Below are 26,607 nucleotides of genomic sequence, written 5' to 3' on the forward strand. Positions count from 1 at the left end.
TTTGTTTTATAGCCACAGAAATAATATATCTAAGACTGTAATTATAAAATACATAGCTAATATATTAATATCATACAATATTATAATATCATCTACAAAACGTACACACCGTGGACAAGTGCAGAATGATGCGTGCACTGCTGCAGGGTATAAAGGTCGTGTGATTTAGAACCACGACGAGATACATTAATGTGACCCTATCCGCAACAAGCGACCTGTAAAATTTGTAAACTTACAGCACCAACGACTTTTACGACTTTTCCCTTTGCTCTTCTGCCTCTCATTTCCTCCTCATCTCGCAATCCCTCGTGTTTTCTGTTTCTCGTCATTCGCTCCGCATCTCTCTCTCTCTTTTCTAACTGAATTAACTTGTGGTAAGTACCTATACACATTTGTGTATACACGCGAGATTTATTTTTTTTAGCCTCATATCATTGAAGGGTTCAAGGAGATTAAATTCTAATAATTGGTCCCCGCAGGGCATAAGTCGTAAAATGCCATCACTGCATGCATAGTGAAAATATATACCTACTTTTGGGTGGTGCCGCAAGTGTATCTTCCTATATATTATTATGTATAGTGCAAACACATCTTGAGGGGTCTTTTTTATGTCTTTGTGGTTTAAAATTAATCTGTTATTATTGGATATAGCCAGCATTAGACAAAAAGCTTAACACCAAGGAGGCAGGGAATTTATTTTATAATAAAATGTATATAATATACATATATGCAAAACTCCATCACTGAATACTTGATTAGCCATACATAATATAATCTCGTTGGACCAGTCAATAATTCATTATGTTGTTAGGTTTTTTATAACTCTTATTATTATATTTTTTAATACACATTATTGTTATATACTATTAATAGTTTTAACGCGTTTGTGATAGTTTTTTTACATATTGTGTTATTTTAACCATTGAAAATAATTATAATAAAAGACGTTATGTTATGCTAAGAGACTAAATATTATATATATTGTAAAAAGAACACATATCGCCTACAGCCGTGTATCACGTCGTTTATCCATAATAATAATGATTAATCCTGTTTATAATGGCGTGTGTGCAATACAAATTACGACCGTCGTTGTTGATGGTATAAAAATGAAAATATGCACAAAAACATAATATAATTTTGAGTTACATGAATTTCATTAAGTCGCTACTATATAATATGTATTCGTATTTTTTACACGTCTATATACGTATGTGAAATATACTATACCTACATATTTTATGTACATAATCTAGTTATTTAAGAATTTGATGTTTAAGAAATCATTATGCCTTAATACTATATACGGAGGTATACATCAAAAATGCTACTAAATAAATTTAAAAAAAACTCGATATAACAGTCATGTCTGCATTTTTTTCATATCTGATAGCCTATCAGCATTATTAATGCTTACCAATTACATAAGTATAATCTATTTTAGATCTTTATAGAAGTACTTCAACAATAGTTATGTAGGTACTAACTATACTATACACATTACTTACTTCTTGTTATAGTATATATTATATAGGTAAGCATACGCTACAAAAAAAGCGTAGCTATTCGAAAATCGTGAAAAAAATATTTCTATCTACTTTTGCACACGAAAAAACAAAAGGAGAAAAAATTTTAAATAAAAAGGTTCTTTCCTATTTGTCTTTTACGCCGCATAGAGGTTGGTGACGAGGGAGGGTTACCATGCACAAGCACTCGGCTAAATTAGCGTGTGCATAATACGAAAACGATGTCGTGTGTGTGCTCGTTTTTTTTTTATTTAGCAACCAATCAAGAGTGCGCGAACAAAAATGGCCGGAAACAATATAATCACATGGCAGTGCGTGTAGGGCGCCCCCCTTTCTATCATACAGTATATATTATATATACCTATGTATATTTATATATAGGTATAATAGGTATATACTTGAAAATCCCTCAAACCACTATATATATAACTGTATAATGGCACCGTAAGTCTTCTCTATGCAAGCGCATACACCTAAAAATTCGATCGCTAGCGACGATAATATCATTATAGAGTTGTTTCACATGTCTCGAAGTAGTTTTTTCAACCCTCTTCGTAAGAGCACAGAATATATATGTATATTATAATAAATCGTTATTTATTTTATTTTCTCAGTACCTACCTAATATTTTTAATGTCCATTTCGCGTGTGAGACGCCTGTTAAGTAGCCGGATTTGTGTTTGGGTGGTAAGAGAAGTGGTATAAGCGCTGGCTAATTACAGTGTGCCACCACTACCACTGCTGTCGCCATAGGAGTGTACAACTTCATTAAGGCTCGTGTAGGCGGGCAACCCCTCGACACCACCCGATCACGATTCCTCGACTCCCCGCCTCACCGACCCCAAATGATAAAGGTATTAAAAGTCGATTTTCCCTAGAAAAAGAATATAATGTGTACATTGCTGTAGCGCAAACGTAGTATACTCGTGTATATATATATATTGGTTTTGGCCCGTGGGAATTTAATTAATATAAATGGAACCGGGTGAGAGGGAGTAAACAGATTACGTGTCCCTTTTTCGTATATCCAATATATACAATATACATATATATAGTATACGTATACGACGGACACTCTGCTGCAATGTAGCCGAGCGCCGTGTGACGGGTTGATTGGTAAAGGGAGAGTATTACGGGGGAAGTGGACGGGTTTTCCGTGGCGCGAGAGAGGGGATGTGGGTATTAACACGCAAAAGGGCGGACGGAGGCCAATTGAACAAATGAGAAACTCTCGTACAGTCATTTATATACCACGCCGTCGAAATTTATGTTCGCAGTCCCTTAGTTATATTATATACATATATATATACCTATATGCACCATCAACCTCTCCCCGATAACCCCCCCGGGCCCTTTAGTTCATGTTACTTCGTCGTGTACGGTTTTCACAGGACAAATTCACCATGTTCCCTATATTATATATATACAATATAGGTGTAGGATGTATATTGAGCAGTTATACCCGACCGACCCATATAGTCCAATCTATATAAAGTATAACGTGAATTTACGACGAATATAGATAAATAAATGTTTGTACATAAGACAAAGTGGTGTACCTACCTCTACCTAACTTGAAGGGAAGAGAAGTTTTATGGCAAAATCGTGATTTAATTATTTTAATAAATTATACTGTGTGTAATAAAATCGCGTAAAATAAACCCAAATATTATTCAACTATTGCAGGGCTGTGCTACTGTGAATAATATAAAATTATTAATCATAATAGAAAATATAATTTATATATTATTAATTAGTGTTATATTATTATTATACACAATGTTGTGGTCCAGGAATATTATACGTATAATAGCAGTGCACATAAATATATAACGTTGATAATTTAATGGGTTTCACTTCCAATAACAGTTCAAAATTAATGTTTATTCATTGTATAAAAAATACATATTATATTATATATATTTTGCAAGTATAATACTCGCTCATCCTAATTTTCTGTATAATAATATATTTTGTTTGTTTGTTTTAGTCGTACTTTTGGACACCACTACCGAACCCAGCCTACGATGGACTACATACCCTTACGGACCGGACGCTAACGCAGCAGGGGTGAGCAATGATCTTATACGATATTTGTATACACTATTTTCCTGTATTGTTTATTGGTAGTAAGGGGGAGTAGAGGAAAAATAGTTTTACATGCTGGTATAAATTTCACTGGCGTATTTTTCCACTAGATAAAATCTATATCATAAAAATCTACGACCGAATTATATGGAATTTTGATGTTAAATGGACCGGATTGGTGCTGCAGCATCGTTGCCGGCCCTGATGAGATGACAGATTTTAAATTATATACATTTACTTATATTAAAGTTATGTATTATACGCAATCAGTAAGCGCGCCGTTCAAATTTTCTTATTTATTTTTATGGATGACAATAAAAATGCTTCTAAGAAATCTAACAACATATGTAACGGATTAAAACGATAGTCCCGTACAAGTGACCTCGGTCATAATCATACTCGGCAGTGGGGCTGGCGAGGCTAATGGATTTCTCTATTCAACCCCGATCGAAACTTATGTATGATCGGGCAGTCTCCGATATGGTATACTTTAGTAATCTTCTTTTACGATCCTGCACCCCTCCGCGTGGGAAAAACCATATGCTTACGCCAAAAATAATGCGGTTTATTCGTTATCGAATCGACACCTTTATATTTCCCTAGGAAAATCTCCCTAGACAAAGAATAAACCACGTTTTTGAGAAAGAAAACTATTGGCTTTACTTATCTCTGCCCGTCTCATTGGATACGTTTGATCGACTTTCTTTAATCGTTTAATACCGCATCACAACTCCAATGTATAGTATGTTCATACATATAATATATATATATGTATATAGTAAGTATATACGCCCAAATAGATTTTTAGTATTATTTCCACGTATAATACATTTTCTTTTATAATATAAATTATCTATTATTATTTTCTATTAGATTATTTAAAAATATCGATTGAACTACAATAAGCAAACACTATTATACTATTATACATGTTTAAACTTTTCGAAATATTATTAGTGTTCGTATAAGAGAATATTTTAATTTTTAACGTCCCCGGAGGTACACGAGGCCGTCAGAGAAAGACTCGAAAGAGGTCAACTAGCCGTCAAAAGTGACACATTTCCCTCCAAAAAAAATTAATTAACGTACATCTAGTGTTTCGCAGATCAGCTGTATTGGTGTTTGTAGTGCTGCTTCACTATATAATGTGTTTATAGTGTTGCCGATAAATCCTATCAATTATATATATATATATATATATATATATATATATATATATATATATATATTTTAGTTTTGAAACCTTATTTTGGCCCGCCTTATTTTTGGATGTAGTGCTTAAGTATACATACGAAACGCTGCGGATCTATCGTATTCTTCTTATATATATATATATATACTACAACAAATACTCAGTTTATTAAAGGGTTTTAGAAACTTTATAGGAAACAAGTTTTACGGTTCAGCGCGTTATAAGTAAATAAGTAAGTAAGTAGACGCGTAATACTGCGGGCGCGCATGTACGATGAATAAAATGCCGTCTTTGGTGACAAACTCTGAGTGGACGGTTAGATGGCCAAATTTTGACCGTCATAAAACATTATAATATACATTTGAATGTGTTGCCTTGGTCAGCTCTTGCAACGTCTATAACCTACATATTAAATGTTTCTCGTATACGATAATGCAGTTGTAGAAATTTGATAGGAAACGATACGACAGCTATGTCAACATGATTCTACATATATATTATTGTATTATTGTCATTTATTATTTTATTTAATTCGCAAACGCTTCGCTTTTCATCTGTACATCCATGTCACCCAACACGTGTATCTGCGGAAATGACTATTGAACATTTATCGGTCCATCGCAGGTCCTCCGGGGCTATTATATCGACGTCGTCCTGTGTTAAAATCATGTTATAACTTAGTGGTGTCAGCCCTTCCCGGATCGCATGCAAAATCGGATTGAGTTATTATGTATATGATTATTAATTATGTTTATATTTACCGTCTCACGACAAAGTATTATATAGCTGTAGCTTATATTCATACACTTAAATACATTTATAATTTAATACGTACAGGGTGGCCCACAGTGATTTTGCAATTTCCGATTTTCCCCTGTTAGTAATAAGTACACGGGTAAACGGAAAAACACGGTGGGCCGACCCATGTAATTTATGCACGCGCGTGGACACGTGAATTTCGATTTTATTTTTCTTTTGCACGCACGTTTCTCCCCTGGCGACGCACGCCTGTATAATAATATTCCTACACGCATTTTGATCATAATGTTATTATCAAGTACAATATACATATTATGTATATCATTCCGTCGTCACCTCCTTATATATCGGTTATATTATAAATGTATCTAAATATGCTCGTTGTTATCGTAAGTTTAAAATCTGTTCCCATATATATTATAAAAGATTTTCCCGTATATAATATTATATTATTACTTTATCATACGCGGCGATCATCTGGCAAGTGAAAATAAATATCGAATTTTTTAGGCTTTAGAAAAAAATCACTGTATATTTATTTTTATGCAAATTATTGACGTGATATTTGGCATTAGTCTTTAGCAAGCTTTTAGAAATCGGATATTTAATATAGAAATAGATGTTAAATCAAAATTATTATTTATCATTCTTAACTTGAAAATATTGATTTACATATTTAGTTAAGTTGAACCAAAAATTATAAAATTCTTAAAGTTATACTATAATTAATATCCATGAATTTGGGTTTTTTTGAATGTATCACGCTAAACAATTCTGAGGAAATCTTGAGTATAAAATCTTTCTGTGATGTTATCACTTAATATTTATCAATTATCATTTACAGTTTTATATCCGTGTCAAATAAATTTCTCTGGTGGTCCGATACTGGAATAGTTATTTTTCATTATGACCTACTTATTTGATTCCTCTTTAAAGATCGGTCAGTCGATCGTGATAAGACTCCATTTCTGTGGCTCTTGTTTTAGAAGACAATATATTATATTGTTGTTATATATCCAAGGCCGACCGCGACACCTCTGTAGTATCCCTTTATCGGATATTATATATTATCTATACACGCGTGCACACTCATCGCTTTGGTATAAGTCTCAAGTCTGTTCCTATATACATACCTATGTTATATATCCCATATCATTATTTCCGCATGCGCGGCAATCAGCCGGCCGCGCGGTGGGTGAAGACGAATATCAGATTTTCTAGGGTGTAATATATTGTTGTATCCGTTGTGGCGAGTGTGGAGGGATTTATGCATACCACATATATATTATTATTATAATATTACGTAGATACACTATGTATAGAGAGGGAGAGTAATCCGATCGGTAAAATGGTGGCATCACGGCTACCCGCGTACCTATACATAACATTATATTAAATCGCGCGCGGTGGACGGGAAGCCGTATACAAATTTTGTTTCGGACACATATTGCTATTATATACCTGTACGATACGCCTGGTACGTGCGTGCGCTCGTGTGCGGCGACGTCCGTCCGTGTCCGTCCGTCACCGTTCGTTCGCGCGCGAGCAAGCGAGCGGTATACCGCCACCGCCAGAGGCAGTGTACGAACTGGGCGTGTCCGGTGAGTCCAATTAAAAGCGTCGTCTTTTGCTTCGGGTATATATAAGTAAACGTGCTTGGAATTCCCCCACGTGCGATGTGTACAAAGTACCCACAGTCGTCGGCCCCGCACATCACATATCATATATATATATCATATATAATATTAGGACGTATAATATTTGTATTGTCATTCGTGTGGTTCCAGGCGAAATCGCCGCACACCATAATTTATTATATATTATTGCACATTGTCTTGAACTTCGCCGCTCCGAAAAACGGCAAAATAATACAAATTATTGCTATCATATTGCACTATAATAGTAATAAATAATAATTATAATCATGCACTTTTCGTGGGACCACACCCCGCAAAATAAGTACATTATTATCGATAGTAGCCAGTAGATACCTATATCTATTTTATTACTGGGGAAAAAAAATTAAAACCTCGAGCAACGAAACCACTACCTTTTATACTACCAATAAATCTTTTTGTTTTTCAAAAGTAAAATTTTTACGATAATACTAAATGCGTCAATAATATGACTATGGATAATAGATAATATTATTGATTTATAATATACCCAACTTGGCGCCAAAAAAAAATACCTTGGCATTTTGGCGATCCTGCAGGCAAACTTTATAGACATTTTGCCAATGCATAAGCGGTGCATATTATTCCTGGACCAAATTTATTTGGATTATATGTTATTATCATTATAATCTATATTCTATATAATTATTTAGTTATACTTCATTGTAATCTACTAAACACAGCATGTTAGTTAAAAAACATACTGTTACTTCTATTCATATTTTATCTACATTCATAATTTCTAAATTATGACAATTCATTAATTCAATACTAAAATATATTTAATATTAATAATTATAAGACAATATAATGTTGCATGATTACACTTATTGATAAAAGAAAATTTAAAAAAATAGAAATGGCAAGCTACTAACTTGCAAAGTTAGCGGGTTACAAAAAAATAAAAATAAAACAGTTGTGTTCCAGCCATTGGTATTTTGATAATTATAAAAATATTGACCGCTTGCCGGTGAAAACAAATTTGTGTCACTGTTACTTCAATTTGTATGGTACACCATGCATATATGACTGTCGTGGTATTAGCTCGGTTGACATTAGTAAAAATTATTAAAAATTATTCTTTTAAAATAATATAATATTGTTACTTTAATTTTCCATGGGCGCCTCAGCCCACAAGTATAACACATCGATTGGACGTATCGTTTATGTATACATTTTATTTGGTGCGTTTATGATAATTGTATATAGCCATAAATATAGAAGTAGTTATGTAATATTATGTGCAGTGTGTACAAATAACGAATTATTACTTCGATTAACAATATAATGCGAGCACGTGCAAGTATACTGAAACGAGCGTAGTAAATTTCATCTTTTATTGGTACACATCCGCGAGCACATATAAACATAACCGTCAATTACGACCGTCAACGCCGTTGTGCGTTTTATTCTAATGGCAATTACAATGCATTTGGTCATATCCTAACACTCGTGCAATGTACATCGTATAATATGTATATATTATTATTAGATGCACCATAGAGTCCGCATTCAGTCACCACCTCGGCTGTACAGTGACAGTTATTACGATATTTTAAATAACACGACGACAAAACGATAATACAATAATAATCTCCGACGCTGTCATCGGTACTTATAATGTACAATGTATAATGTAATGCGCTCCACGTATTGTTACTAATAACTACATGATGTATATACTAACCATCCATAGGTAGGGTACTCGCATTGTATGCCTTAACGAACTTGATGAAAATCGTGGCCTCACACGATGGTCATCCGCATTGCACTGTTAGTAACGTGTAGTGGATTTCAGCCGAAAACGTTAATTTATAATACGATATTTCATCGGAACCATCAAATAAACTAGTCGAATGTATAATAATATACAGTGCACAGTATGAATTTATTAAAAACATAATAGTATACAAATCTTTGTAGTCGTGTTTCGTCTGAGTCCGGCGCTCATAAAACACGATGGTCAATCATGTTGATTAAGAATACGCGTGGTTTTCACACACATAAAAATAATTCCCTTCATATACAATGCTATTATTATATATTTTTATTCCAGAATTCGTATCGTTTATACTTTTTTTGGTGACGACTTTACGTGCTTACATAAAAATATTGATAAACCGTAATTATACTTAGTCCATACCTATCTGTTTTCGGATTTAAACAACATAATATACATTCTTATCCCATGCAATTAATATCAAATAATATTAATTATTCTGCTCTATTAATATATCTAAAACCTACCTATCAATAGTATATTTTCCGTTTGAATTGTTTTTGTTTACTTTTTACAAGAAAACGATAAGTATTATTTTTATATAGATACCTAATTCCTATATAGTTATAGGTACATTGTTTTTTTCTTTATTTGTTAAATTTATTTAACACGGTTTTTAACTACAGTCGACTTTATGGGATTTGTCCGACATTTATTAAACGGTCGTATTTTAGCAATAAAACCGTTTAACGTTCGCGATTGTCCATTAATTTTGGACAAGTAATCGTTAAATTTATTGTTTTCTCATTGAAAACTATTAAAGTCACCCACGTTCCCCGCCCCCCCGTGGCTTTATTGCAAAGCCGCGAAGGTATCATGTTATCAAAATATAACTTCCCAGTTCCCGTATATATTATATTTACTGATTAACCGGATAAGACTAAAGTTCGTTAAATACAATTTACAGGAAATAGTTATTTATATTACCACAATAATGCGTATGAATACATCATCCCATGTTGTTTATGTATAATGTGTAAGGATTTTAGAAATTAAAATAAATCATTGCGTAATATACCTGATTTATTATAATTAAATTTATTATATTATATTATTATTTATTTAAAAAGACAAAATAATGATAGGCGAAGCGTTAATAAATTTCTAATCAAATAAACAGATAGGTAGAACTTAGTATTAAATGTTTTTCATAATAATCGATATACCTACTAAAGTAAAATGTAGGTATGTATATTTATTACTCCTGCTTAGAAATAATGTTTATTCAAGCATTTTTTGTTCAACGAACTTATTATACTAATTCCTAAAATAAGAAATGCATTTTTCTGACAAATAGTACAAAATAAAAATTATAATTATACTATATAATATACAATTATATTTTTGTACTCGATATACATTCGTCAATATTTATTAATTTATTAATGAACTAACTATATTTTGGAATTGGTCGAAACTAATATTTCATACATAGATTTATTCACAACAATAGAAAAAATGCCATTAATTTATCTTTTATTTTGTTATATTGTTTTATTTTATTTGCTAATTTACTATATATATTTTGTTATTAAATCTGAATATTAAAAAAAATTCTAGTATGGCAAGTAAATTTATTTTTTTTAAATGTTATGTTATTCAATTTAATTTAATCTCTTAAACTATTGCAAGCTATACTGCAGAACGTATAACCTATTACAACCCATACAATATATAGTATATATATTATGCATACAACCAATTTCCACAATAATTCAATTCAGCGTTGCAAGCGAGCATTTCCATTGATGTACCTATTCAATTTGATAATAATTTTCACGCATTTTTCTATGAAATAATTTTGTTTTTCAATTTAAACTTTTATGTTAAGAAAACAATTGCTTATTATAGTTAGGTATAATAATAAATATTTTTTTAACGTTCAAAAGAATGCCGTGAAACTGAAATTGTGTCAAAAACACCGTCGTCTACGTGTTTTTACGGTCATCTGTGCTGATTATAGTTTTTAAGCCGTTGTCGTTGCGGGAAAGATTAGTCAGCACTTTTAAGATGAGATTATGCTGCAAATATTGTTTGGTAGGATTTATTTGGACCGTGAGAAACCATCACACCGGTGGCGGCCTGGTCGAGATAAAACATTACTCTGCACACAAACACCTTTATGGCTATATTATACACACATGCGTATACGTTTTGATAAAAATATATGTATATATATATATATATATATATTTATTATATAATAATTGAAGATGACAGAGAGAGAAACGGGGAGGATATAAGCTGCAGGATAACGTATGTGGCATTTTGAAAATTGATTGGGTCGTCGCCGCCGAACCGCTCACTCTGTTAAAGGTCAATTAAATCAGGCCTGACATTCCGGGCGACGGCAAAACGGAAATAACGTTCGTGGCCTGGGGAATTAGCATACACACGACTACGGTGTTTTTTCACTCATACATGCATACATGCGCGTTATATCATTATACATACGACCATTATACGATGGTGTTTGTGCGCGCCTTTTGTGCCCTGTGCGTTCGATATTGTCGCCGCCGCGTACCTACACATCTATATGTGTTTATCGGGCGCGAGTTTCTGTTACAGACTATAACAATGTATACGTGTAAGAAGTAAAAGAATAACATTTATACATATACATACTTAAACAATACACACAGCGACTGCGTCGGCGTGTGCGTACAGGTGAAGGGGTTGCTGATGACGGGGCATATTATGCACTACAGTATCAGACTGCAGTGATAGAGAGCGGAGTGTGAGGACAAGGGGTAAACATATATAGCATGCGCGTGTGTATGTGTGTAGTCTCGTTTCGAATTTACATGTACATAACATTATCCGGTGAATTATTACCATTACAATTTACAAGTTCAGGTCACACCCAGGACGCAAATCGCGCGCATTCGGACGTCTGTATTCTTATATATTTTTATATTATATCCTTTTTTTCATCGTCGTTCTTTTTATTTATTCTCGCATCCGCACGGTATTCACGTATACCGTGTACATCCCGTTCGACCACGGCCTTTACGCCCGAGCAATTGGATTGTCTATAATGGCTATTTATAAGACTAGAAAACACTTGCATTTCCAGAACAAACAATACACAATATATAGATATACGTCGAAGACGTATACCCAAGTATATAACCTATTAATATTTTTACATCAGTTTAAACAGTTTTTTTTATACATACAGTCAGCTGCTTCGTCGAAACAATAATTTAATGTTTTATATAAACAACAATTAAGCATAAACAATGTGATAAACAATTTTTTGCAGAAGATAAAGTGCAGTAGCCAGTTTATTCATAATATTACTATATGCGTGAGTAGGTACATTATTTACTATTGCTGTATATATTTTACGAGTTAACGATCATAATCATCATCATTATCATAATTTTGATTGACGGTAAACTCGACGTTGTCAATATATGTATACAGAAAGACAAATATGATAATTCGTTCATTTATATGTTAAATTTCGTCGTGATTATTATTATATGCGGAGGGGAAAAGGATCATAATAATCGTTTTATCCCCTTCTGAATTGGTCGCGCTGTCTACACAACTGCAGTTGATTTTTTTTCATCGTAAAAGTTTTTAAATTATAAATATTTTTGTTACGGAATAGTCGCTAACGATGGACGGCGGATGAGGCAGCGGTGGCATACGCGCAAGATGCTTCGTTATTACACTACACATATACATAATAAGGTTTATACACATGTTACGTTATAGGTACGTCACGGTAATCATAATAATGTATAGCGCTGCTAGGGCCTGGCACCGGAGGCTACGTATCGGGTAAATTAGAAAACTCGGACGTCACCTCCGCGACCGTTTCCGGTTATTAGCGCCAAGGTGGTTATCGAAATGGTTTTTAGATCGAGCCACGGGTTTTTATACGGCCGATGGCGACGAATAATATAATAATCCGAGAGACTATATTAAAGTGTTGAAATACCGTAGCCGCAGCCGCACACCGCCGCTACAACAGCACACAGACAAAGGATAGGTTGCGGTTTTCTAGATCATTTCACGGTACGGTGGACGTTTTCGTCGCCATCGCGGCATCGTCATTTTCGTCGTTTTGTAGCCCCAGTCTCCCTTAGGACGAAGCACATTTAGAATTATTATATATTATCGCAGTGCAGCAGTGTATGTACTGCGTGCGCGCGTGCGTGCAGGAAAACCGTGAAAATAGAACGCGCGAACAATTATCATTATGCGTATTAAATTAGTCATTCCCGTGGCACCTTTTACCGCCATGCTTAAAGTATCCTACGATTTTGTCGATAGTCGGCTTTGGCCATTTAATTTCATTAACGATTTATTTTTGTCAGAACGAATGATGTGACTTTTCAAACGTATTTCGACGAGTTCACAAGCCACACCTCGGTATCGTCGTCATCGTCAGTACAGTCGTTTATTATTATTATTTTTATCTAGGGGGCCATATTAGGTACCATATACACTGTATACAGTGTAGTGTAGCGTACTAGATGTATACCATTATAATAATAATGTTATAAAGTATATAATATGCGCTGCGCGCCGCTCGTACTTTATAACATTGTTATATTGTACGAGTCGCATGGAAAACGAGTGAAAAAAAATAGACGATAGACGACGACGACGACAACGACGATTACACGACATAACAATGACGACGATGTAATAACACGCGCCGAGTTGGGAAGAGTGAAAAAAATGACCACCGCAGCCGCCCAGATTATTATAATGACTCCTGCGGTCTCTCATCACCCACGAAAAGAACGCGACGGAAATTTCTTTTATAACAATTGGCGAACACAATGGCCGCCGTAAGATTCGGTCGCGTACGGATACACTTATATATAATAATACAGTGTATATCATACACACTGGCGCGCGTGCGTTATTATATTGTGTTATAGTAATAATAATATTATTATTATTATTATCATACTCGGCAAGGACTGACAACGCGGCGTCGGGTCGTCCGACATCGTTGAAATCATTTTTCCTTCCTTATATGTAAAAATGTGATGAACGTTTTATTCATTTTTTAGTCGTTTTCGTTATTTATTTTTTTAACGTTTTTCGTGAATATAATATATATTATTTAATATAATTTTATTAATGCGCGCTCGGTGAAGTTTTTAAGTATACCTATACGTATGTGTGTATACCACGCGCGAACTCTGTAGGTATAATTTATTGTGAAGAAAAAAATAAATGACCGACTGCATGAAGTTTTTTTTTGAAATAACGCTAGTAAATTATATTTTTACACCTATTTTATACAAAACCTTACAATATTACCTACGAATCGTTCAGTTCAAACCATCGTGTCCCTGTTTTTTTATCGTCTGGTACACATCATACCATCTGCAAGATTTAGTTATTTAGATTTTAGGTTTTAATTTTAAGCTCCATGTATATATAACAACAATGATGACTGTATAATATGATTTTCTGCAGTTCAGTTAAGTATCGACAGTATCGTTTAAAAAAGGAATACCAAGATAATCGAGTTTTCGATTATCAGAAGATAAATTCGTTTGTAAGATGACGTTTTTCGATAATCCGATATGATATTAATAGATAGGCACAAAACGATAATTGTCGATTTGGTGCCGTATTACAGGCACTCCGACTTACATATACCTGTACCATACATGCAAACGGTCGAGATACGTCATATTGCATATTTATGTATTATAATATTATATTGTCGGTATCGTGCAGCTATTCTTATACGTTTATACATATGACGTGTGCGCGTGCGTATCTATATGCAAATATTAATATAATAACAATATATATACAATATATTGGCACGAAATTGTCGGCTCGTTAATTCCGCAGATTTATTAACGTAATATGCCGCAGCCGTGCATAAATATATATATGTATATACGATAACTTGTACAGTATAGTGTACCTATATATATATATATATATTATGCGGTGATGACGAAATGAGTACAAATCGAGTGTGCGCACGCAAATCCGAAATTAACGAGCCTGTTCGTGTCAGCAGTCATCGTGATTGTTGACAAGGGTGCAAGCGATGGTACTTTTCTGCGCGGGTATCATAAGCAGGACGTATACCTGTGGTGTGTATTGGTATATATATGTATAAAAATGTACGTGCAATAATACGAATAACGAGCAGAGACAACATTTTCGTCGCCGTCGCCGCCGCTGCCACTTGTCAATTTTCCGACAAAACGATAAACCGTCACGCTACGACCGAATTCGCCGTATTTCACATTGTACACTGTGCCTATATATATATATTATATTATATCGCAAAATAATAATAATTCTAAGTTCCACGTGGCTATAGGCGGTAGTATCTTACCACAACCGTCCCATCCCCAAAGGATTACACGTCGATATTTTTTTCCCGTACTAGAGAAAACTAAGTATATGTAATATACGCGCTTGTGTTCGTGTGTACTGTGTACGTGTTTTCGTCGTCATCGACGTTTTCCTTTGATCGTCGTTCTGTTGCAGCAACGTGTAATATATATATACATATATACACACATGTATACATGTGTATATGTGTGTGTGCGTGCGTACCCCCGAGGGAGTTCATTAATAATAACGCGTTGGATATATGTATAAGGGAAATTAAACCTCTGCTCGTACGTACATATAATATCGAATTCGCCCAAGTTTTTATAGCCGGCCACAATATTTATGACGTACGCCACCGCCACCGCGTCGGTCAACTTTTACGACCGACCGCCGATATAACGATGCGCCTCCTCCGCCACTTCCGATAATACATGATAATATAAACCACAGAGTATATTGTACACGCACGTATATATTATACATACTATACCCCACCGCTGTGTGCTAAACACGAAGAGTTCTACTCACGAGTGAAAAGGGTAAAAAAAAAAAATTATAGATACATTTTTCTATATTATATTGTACGAATATTCAGCGCCGTCTGTACAAAATATTATATTGTTATGGTGTAAACACATTTATACATCATAATATATAAATACACCACGGTTTAATTTAGGCGTTATTTCTCCTTGTACCCACTTGCAGCGTTGCAGCACTTCGTCAACGAAAAGCGTGCATGCAAATGAGTGAGTTAAATTTTAGAGTTGTAAAATTTTACATAGCTATAACTCACTTTAAAATGATAATATGTCATTGTCTAAATAATATTCTTACCTTTAAATTTGTTAATAGGTAAATTTACTCTATATTAAAGTTAACATCACAAAATGTATTCTTCTGAACGAAAATTTGTTATGATGTACGTTAGTAAGACAGAGACAACAGATGTGGGTATGGCGTCCTCTTAAATTCATATCATAGCTGAAGGAGGTATAGTATTCGTCGTAGACGAAACAAATTCACGGACGAGGAAGTTGTAAAGTCTTGACGGCTGATATAGGTTCACTGCTGCACACACGTGTTATGCGTCGGTGAATACATGAATATATTTACACATGTCAGCCATATAATATATTAACTTGCGAATTTCACGTCTCAAGATAGTGGGGTCCAATAGTGGGTCGTGGGTGCGTGTGTGCAAGAATGACAAAATGTTTAATGTATGCATTTACAACAAAGCAGCAATAAGTATAGTTCAATCTACAACCGTCTGGTGTATCCGTTTTCGAACGCACAATAATTTCTGGACCTGCAAGTGAACATAATATATTATAGAAGTTTACATATAGCCCTTACCATCATTTCAATGTTTAAAATTTATTTTCACGTCCACCAGAGTTTTACATGCAAAACTATATTATACTATGTATGTATACATTATACTGCTACAGTGCATTGTCGACATGTGGTGTATGACGATATTTGTGATAGTGCTGCCGAGTTAGACTATTTTATTATTTCGTTAAAAATTTCAAAATGTGTACCTATAGGTAATGTTAATTTCGAGTTAATTAACTTACTCCAAGACGTTAGAAAACTGTTCGTTGGCTGCAATTCGATTAACGATAAAAATGGATTTTTAATATTGCAGGAATGTAATAATTTTCCGACTCCGGCGTACGCATAGGTATGGCTGTCAGATTGTATAAATAATATGTAAATGTAGTATTTGACATAAACATAATATATATTCGGTTATCGGATAACGAAACTATATAATATTAATTATAGACTAGCAAAAGTTCGTTTTCTGCTCTCGCGCACTTGTACTTTTGTCTAGGCATATGTGTTCTAAAATAACTTTTGCAGTTGATTATAACTAAACTTTTGATGTACAACACGACACACCGGGAGCGTATGGTATTTTAGCACATATTATTGTGTATAAAATACATCACGTATTCATATTATATAATATACAAAACGATGTTTGACGCGGAACCGCTGGTATCCGACATAACATCAGTTCTCTCTGTATAATTATATATTCAGTTTTATAATTTAAATGGAAGTTGATAAATATACAAATATGTTTGTTTATATAAATAATATAAACTATTTTTGAATTCGACGTGGAAAATATTTCAGTCATCGGTTATATTGTGCAGCTGAATTTCAACGAGCACGACTATTACGCAGCTACCGCGGCGACGTCTCGCGTTTCGCGTGACATTTCGAGTAAAAACGCTTTTGTGCGCGAAAAATCGTCGTTCATTTCGGCGGGTTTACGTGATTGTTGTGAACAAAAAGAAAAACTGATAAAACGGAAGAGATTGAAGGGGTTGGGAATGGATGAAAAAACCAGGGGTCATAAATATAAGGATCGGGCGAAAGCTCGCTGACCCATGCTTGGCCCACGAGTTTCGGATTACTATATAGCTGCAACGGTGAAGCTGTGTATATATACATTATAGTTTCTACGCAGAGAGAAGAGAACATTATTACACGTATATACTATATATATATATATATATATATATATATATATCTGCGGCGGCGGCAGAGCCAAAACTTTTGAGCAATAATTAATCGGGTTGGCCGCAGCAGCAAACTTATACCGTTCGTATATACCGCGCGGGAAAACTTCTCAGCAGCGGTCGACGGCGGCGTGCGGTCGATCTTTTCCTTTCCGCCGTCGTTTACTCGTCAAGAACATTCTTTTAAATATCAGTTCAGAGGTCTTTAATATTCATAATTTCATAATTTTATTTTTGGTTTTTATTTTTTTCATCGTCTTTTGTCATTGTCGATCCGTGGTGGTGGTGGCGTATCTGGTTTCTTGTGGCTAATGAGCGAAACACTCTTTGCACAGACCCGCTAACCCTGCGGATTTCCACGACCATCGGCAAAGAGTTATTTACTCGTATTATTTCGGATATATTGCTGGCCATCAGTCAACTGGTCCCGCGGGGGGTGCTGCCGCAGTGTAAAGCGCGATCGCCGTTTTTTTCTCCCCTTTGTTTAATGATCCGGAATGTGCTGCTGCCGTGATGCGAAATTTCATTATTCGTGAAACGTTGTATAGAATTTCACGAAAAACTCATTTTACCCGGCCATGATTCACCGCCGACAACGATTCTTAAAGATGTGTTCATTGTTATGCCCTCCCTTAAATCCTTTGACCTAGTCGTTGTAAATAAACAGAATTATTTTGTCGTATCGTATAATTATTATTTCATAGCGTGTTGGACATAACCACTAGTAGTGTGAGTGGTGTGTATGTGTGTGTGTGTTCAGTGATCTTCACGCGCATTCGTGCATTCATTGCCAACCCCATCGCCTAAATAATAATATTTCCGAGAGAATATTTTATAATTTTATATATATATATATAGGAACGCGTGGTTGTTGTAATCGTTGTCGTTTTCCCGTGAATAAAACATGCGGTGAATTTGAATTTAAATCGAAAACGGGGTTGGTTTTAATTAATTTTCTTTTTTCTTCACTTCTGCGAACAAATCAATAAATGGAAATTTCATGAGCGTACTGCACTTGTATATATATTATTATATTATATTGTATTGTTATATACCATGCGTATATTGCGTTATTGTAAAGACCGTCATCGTGTCTATATTATATATTCTTTGAACTGGAAAACGCGCACCCCCCGAATTGACATCGAAATGCTCTTTTCCGCGCAACCCGACAAAATATTTCCGTTCTACCATTAAAGACTACACGGTTGTTCTATTATATTATGTACAATTTGTGTGTGTGTGTGTGTGCGTGTGTATGTACCTATCAAATAACGAGTGACGCCGTTGACGGGCTTCGTCTGCTGACCCGATCTATATATGCCTTTTATGTAACTATCGCTGTCAGTATAAATACGATAACATGAATAATTCGAATATTATTATTGTTCAATAAATTATATTATTATAGATAATATACAGGCATGCGTATATAGTATATATACAGTGCGCTGCGATAGTATGTATTAACTCCCGTAATATCTCTGCAATTTTTCGAATCTATTTTTCCGCATTAATCGTTAACGCTGTATAAAATATACCACTGAGATTGTAGGGTATATTTCCTTTGCTTATAAATTATAATACCCATTCCTATAGAGTATAACCTACATATATATTATATCGTTTGCAACATAGTAAACCTATATGCATGTATGCAACGATAACGCATATTACATAAGAACCGTTCATTAAATGCTGCGGTATACGTATATGATTTTTATCGGTCATCTAGATCTCGATTGTAGTGTACACTGCATATAACTATACACGTACAAAGTTTTTATTTTTCATTTAGTTTTAGACATAATCTACGCAGAACACGACGTTTCTACGACGACGGCGACGGGTCGCACGTACCTATATAATATCACTATATACAATACGTATTATAATATAATGTAAAGCCGTCTGCGTGTTGTGTTTTTTTTATTATTATATACATATATTTATTCGTGATAGTTTTGAACTTTGAATTTCCCATGTTCCACTAAGGTTGATTTGACGGTCGTGTGCAAGCCATTTATACACACACATATATAAACGAGACTGGACAGAGCTAGATTGACAAAATAAAAAATAAAATATCAAATAGAAATACGAATAACGGGATTGAATGGCAAAACGACAACGCGCAGAGCACATTCATCGAAGTAGGTACGTGTACATACGTATGCGCTCGTGTGCGTATATATATTTAAATCCAATGACATATCTACACGTTGGGTCCAAAAGAATAAATTACATTTTACCGCGTCACCTTTTGAAAACCATACACTGGCGGCACCGGCAGCGGCGTGGACCGCAATCTTTTGACGTGGACATTTGCATAATGCGACAAGTAGCCGCTGCTTTTCTGCTTCCGCCGTTACCTCTTCGTATGTTTTCTTTCTTTGTGGACGCGTGTACACTCGCCATACACACACACTGTAACTGGCGGCATTGCGACCACCAATAATGTATAATAATAATATATATATAGGTATAGCCGGTATAGGTATATGTGTAAACCCTTACAGCATCGTCTCCGTCTACATACCGTCATCCCGTATATATATATACTATTATTATGCATATTATTATGTATAAATATATTATATAATATGTATACCTAACTCTTATTAGAATTGAATCTACCGGTTGTTAATGTAATTATCCCGGATGACGTTTACAAATCGAGAACGCTTGGTTATATATTCTCCGGATTCCTTTTCCACGGTAAAAAAAAATGTATATTATATATGATGATGATAATAATAATAATAATAATAATAATACAAGTATGCAATACGCCGCGCGTACCTCTATAAAAAAGGAGGTAGCCGCACTGCAGCAGCGTGTTGTCTCGGTTCGCCCCATTAATGGCACTTTAATAACGTGCGCGGCAGCGGCGGGCAATTAAATACACATTATAGTTATATGCGCACGTGAGTGTGTGTGCATGTCCTGTGTGTGAGCGCGCGCGCTTAGCTTTTTATTCGAATGCTATAGTGAGTCTTGGAAAAAAATAACTTCCATCTCTCGCGACCGGTCATCTGTTGCGGTGGGTTGTGTATACGGTATTATTTTATATATATAATATCACTCCCCCCGCATTTCCTCCCTAATGATGAATACCACAAAGTCGTCGTCGTCGTCGTATCCTCCGTCGTCCTTTTTACGTTTTTTCCCCTATACACATATTATATATTATTATTATAATTCACATATATAGTATTTTTTTTCTATATATGAAATGCGCTCAGTAATGACGTACCGAATTATGTGGAAGATTTCTGGGCTCATTAAGCACTCCGTTCGAAAAATGGTTTTCGGCGTGTTAATGACGCCGGAAAACGCGCTTTCTCCTCTCCCAAGGGTATAATCGTGTACGCGTTGCTAGTACGCCGCCGAGTTACACTGTCTACGTCTGTGTATAATGTATATAATAATAATATATAATATACAGAGACATGCATCACCCGAGCCCATTGTTGTACAGAATGCGTTTAATAATGTTACGTGTTATTATATTACACTATTACAGTCTCATGAAACGGGGTAAAATTCATCGTTTCATATCGAAATCGTGTGCAGTCCTCTCGAACGGGTGCACACATTAATCGTTTCTCTCAGCAGTTGACCTTTAAGATTTTTTTTCACTGCTAAATTTTCCCGGCTTTTGCTTAACTCACATTCATATTGTCGTTTTCCATCCCTATTGTACCCATTGTACCATTTAAGTGTAAAATCTGGTTGATTTTTGTACCCATTCCGCATTGGTATTTTTCAAAAACATTTTGTGGCTTAAAAAATTATTCAAATTTGTTTACGGTTAAATATATAAAACAGTTTTACGTTGAGACCACTTTTAAAACTTTTCTGTTTCGTATTCGTTGTCGGAGTTGTTGGTTCTTATTATCCACTCTGCTATACAATAATGTATTCCAAAGAAAATTAAGTCAGTAATTAACATAAAAAAATATTTACTTGACGCGTTTGCATTAATCGACGGCGAAGAATGACATTGGAAAATCTGTAAGACCTTACAGTTTTCTTTTTTATTGTGTATATTTTTTGCAAGCCGATGTTTACCGGTTGCCTTGCATCACTCGGTATCGTTTTGGAGTTAAGCCAAAACATAGTTACAATGTTTATTTTGACCGTTTTCCACTGCCACCGCCTCCGACGTAGTCTATACTATATATCCCACGATTTCATGTAATTTATTCTCTGACGGTGACTCGCTTGCTCTCTTTCACTCTCTCCTTTTTCTCACTCTGTATGTTTGTCTCTCTCTCTCTTCTCTTCGAGCATTATGTAAATTTAGCGCTTGCAACAATTTTGGTGGGTCGGGCTTGACGAAATCCGATCAAGACGAATCGCCATAGACACGTACACTGAGTATGCCACAGTAGAATCGGTATATGTAGGGAGGTATAGGGGATAAAGGTCGGAGGAGAGGGCTCGGTGGGTGAGTTGATGAGATTTCGCGCGCGCTACGACCCTAACGTTTTGGATGATTCACAGTGTGTACGTGTATTCGAATATGTGTGTGTGTGTGTGTGTGTGCTCAAAAGCAAATGAATACGTTGCATTTGTCCCGTATATATATACTATTTGCACAAGCCTTTGAAGGTGGATCCCTGTGACTCATCCGGATAGGTCGTCGGAGAAGAGAAGAGGATTTCGTGCTCGGAATGTTTTCGCACAAGTCTCTACCACCTCCTCGTTGCAGAGGGTCGTCGGATCATTAACCCAATGGGGGTTTTTATTTACTATCGCAATTGGCGATGGCGGTGGTGACAAATTTCCAGGACAATAGAACCTTGTTATATACGTGCACACACACATACACAGATTATATACATATATTATTCTACCCCCAGGGAAATCGTCAAAACTATACTACTATATACATACCGTAAATGTAACTATATATATATATGCTTTATTTATTCCGGTGTTATATGAATATTTCGTACTTTTTTTTTATATATTTTATTTAATTAATTTTTTCTACTTTTCCAGTGGGTTGAAGAGAGTTACATAAACTTTGAAAAAGGCATCAACTGGCGATCATACGTCGTATGCGATGTCACCAAACAAAACGTCAATAATTGGGTGTGGACGCCTTTCATTGAACGTGGGCTGGCCAATCTCATTTACATCGAAGTCAAATTTACCATCCGGGACTGTTCGCTGTTCCCAGGGTATGCGCTTTCGTGCAAAGAAACTTTCTCCTTGCTCTACTATGAGTTTGACGTGGCTACCAGGGAACCTCCGCCATGGGAACCTGACAGCTACAAATCTGTTGGTAAGTATCCATAATAATTGTCATCTGATTATTAAATAACTATTGAAGAATCGGATTTTACAAGATAAATTGTGTGTTTTTGTTTAGTTTTCTAGTGTTTCCTAAACAATACTTTAGATTATTATAATACGCAGTACTCTCAAACAGTATGATTTTTTTATGTACTTATATTAATTATCAAAAATAATTACCTCGAACAGCATAATATATATATTATATACGAGAGGAAAAGTTAAAAAATATTTGAAACCATTCATCGCAGTGAAACAGGAAATCCTTTATATGTAATTATGCAATACGTTCACGTGAAGTGTCGGTACTTGTACATATGATTATAATACGACTATCCATATGTACTTTACTAAAAGAAAAAATATTAACAATAATATTAATACTAAAATTGTAATTTATAAACTATTTTTATTTTAAAAGACATACCTCAATCAACTATTTTGTTCAATTTTCATTTTCATTTGTTATGGTGATTATTTTAATAATATATCTATGTATTATTTCTTTCAATAACATTAAATATGATTATGAATATTATGTATATATTACTAGTTTTGACCAATAATCATAATATTCGTCTATTATGTATTACGTATACTATTAAATTTGTGATTCAATATTAAAATAATCATACTTTAAATCGCGAACATCTTATTTTATAATGTTTCGATAGACATTTTGATATTTTTAGTATGGTTTATGCATAATATATATTCTTAGTGATGAAACGCGTTTAATCAAAGGATCTCACTAGGACGATGAAAAACACTATATATTATATTATATGGTATGATGTTAGTTAGATATTATTCCTTTGATGATCTATATCTCTTTATCTTAGCCTGAAACACTTGTTTCGATGGTGGTAATAACGCACGAAACCTTTATATATATATATATTATACATCGACATAAATCCGGCGTCCGAACTACTATATAGATAGATGGTATACCTATATAGTATAATATACACAGTTTTCGAACGATTCAATTTTAAAATATATTTTATTTATGATTACGTTGTATGTTACAGGTCGGATAGCTGCCGGTGAGGGGAGGTTCAATGCTAATAACGAAGTGGTGATCAATACTGAGACAAAAGCCGTGAAAGTTACCAAAAAAGGAGTGTACTTTGCCTTCAGGGACCAGGGCGCGTGCATTTCCATCATGGCCGTCAAGGTAAGTCGAAATAACACGTATATAATAAATAATATGATAATAATTGTATTCACGTTCGTTTATATTATAAAAGAAACTAGTCGTTTTTTTTTACTATCATACTTTGTCCGCTTATTTTTCTTCTTCATTTCAATTATGTGAACTGCTGCTGATGATCTCGAATAATATTATCACTGGTATATGATGTTAGAAGATTAGATGAATGCGGGTATTGCACAAAGAGTTATTATTCTCCATGGCATGTTTTGATTAAAATGTACAAGATCATTTAGGAACGTCAATAGTGTTTGTGTTGTTTATAAAATTTAATAATATTTCACGCGCATAATCGCTGATTTTTGGCACGTATATAAAATATAATTTAATTTTCGTGTTTCTGTTTTTTTTTCTGTTCACTTTGCGTTTTTTCTATTCCCAGCTAATCATACCCCACGCCTGTAAATCCTATGCTGTTAGATTGTGTCACGTTATAGAAAAACAAAATTTCAGTTCATCGTTGTTTATGCGTGTATAATATACCTAATATATATGTAGGTACATATTATATAGTTGTCGTGCAGCGGCGCCGTCGTAGAGTGGTGATAGAAGGGGAGAAGAGTAAGAAAGAGAGAAAAGAGTTAAAAAAAAAAAGCGAAAAACAACATGGACGAGAACGCGATGCAATAATTATGTCAGAGAGACCCGGTGGGCGAATTTATAGTTATTGTCGTTAATACGGTAACGTCTCGGGGACCTAGTCGTAAATTTTGTTGTTGAATAAATAAAATAAAAACACGGGAGAGAAATAAAACACTGAGGAATTCTACGAGGGAGAAACAGTCGTTATACGGGACACGAGATATCACACCATAAGCATCCATCGAAATATGAATTCGTGATTACATATAAATAAACGCCGCGCGAGAAGGTCGATCGGTTTAAGTTTGTGTATAATATAACGTACATGTATCATTAAACCAAGCTCGAGAAACTAAATACACTCGCGGGATGGTGTCCAAGTTGTCTAAGATATTTACGACGGCTTAGTGGTAAGACAAAAAAAAATTAGTGGATTTCTACAAATGTCACTTAAGCATCGTGTTTGGACAAAACGGAACAGACAATAATTTACGTTCACTTTGATAAATTCCTCCCATACTCTAGAAAAAAACATAATGCTTAAAAAGCTGATTGTTTTTTATTTTTTGTCATTCGATTTTTTTCTAGAAAATAATTCAGAATTCTCCACATGCCGTAAAATAAAAACGAATATAATCGGTTATTATTACTAGCACCGTGCTGCTAATGTATAATAATTTTGTAAAGATTTTACTCGTTTAATGTTTAATAAAATAAATTGTGCCTGGATCGATCAAATGTTGACGTAGGTATACACTGTATACAGTATACCTTTACGTGCGTGCGTGTGTAAATTCGTTTTGTATAGTTCACAGAAATGCATTAAAACGACCGTGATCCCCTCCCTGTATAATTTATAGCCTATATACCTATAAAGAGTATTTTATGTTTAAGCCAGAGGGTTTCTGTAATTATTAAGTTTCTTAATGCGTAAAAGCCTTTTTATCTCTAGAGACTCCAAAATCTCGAAAGACAAATTACCGAAAACTTTTTAATTCGCATAATGAAACTCCTTTTTTGTAATTGGCGACTAAAGGTTTATAAAAAAAAAACTTTTTGATGCCATTTAAATGTATTTTATAATATGATATACAGTAAAGTAACTTTTATAAGTGACGATTTTTTGAATTCCAAAAACAGATGTTTCTTTACTTATATACATAACTTTAAACTGTTTTGTTATATAATTATTCCTATACATATACGATTGTATAATAATTAAATACCTTCATAAAACATCTGCCATCGACCATGCGCATCGAATATCTGTCTCGTACTATTTGTGTATATATATAATAATATTAAAAAAATTACACCCTGGAGACGTAGATAGGTAATAATATCTAAAATTAACAACGTATATTATACACTTGACGTTCTAAATGTAACTATTATTTACTAACCGACTCGCTAATTCTTAATAATTTTTATATACCCTTTTGTGTATCATTTTATTTTAACAAAAATATTTTGTACTTTATGAAATAATATATAAAACTATTTAAGTGTACATTTCTATTTTTTTATTTTATGAGTAAAAAAACATTTCATTTCGGTTTTTATTTTGTCTAAAATTGTCTTATTACGGGTTATATTTAGTTT

The 26,607-nt window shown here is 34.3% G+C and overlaps 1 protein-coding gene across 9 annotated transcripts in view; it reads left to right on the forward strand.

The window, feature by feature from the left end:
- The window catches only part of LOC132923276 (ephrin type-B receptor 1-B), a 125,438-nt gene that overhangs the window by 74,969 nt on the left and 23,862 nt on the right, over positions 1-26,607 (forward strand). For all 9 annotated transcript variants that reach the window (XM_060987152.1, XM_060987154.1, XM_060987151.1 and 6 more), the window contains 3 exons: positions 3,517-3,596; positions 22,911-23,196; positions 24,242-24,387. In XM_060987152.1, coding sequence (XP_060843135.1) covers positions 3,517-3,596; positions 22,911-23,196; positions 24,242-24,387 — 512 coding nt within the window. The remainder of the gene's footprint in view (positions 1-3,516; positions 3,597-22,910; positions 23,197-24,241; positions 24,388-26,607) is intronic.

Source organism: Rhopalosiphum padi, chromosome 2, assembly GCF_020882245.1.
Source record: "Rhopalosiphum padi isolate XX-2018 chromosome 2, ASM2088224v1, whole genome shotgun sequence".
NCBI lineage: Eukaryota > Metazoa > Arthropoda > Insecta > Hemiptera > Aphididae > Rhopalosiphum > Rhopalosiphum padi.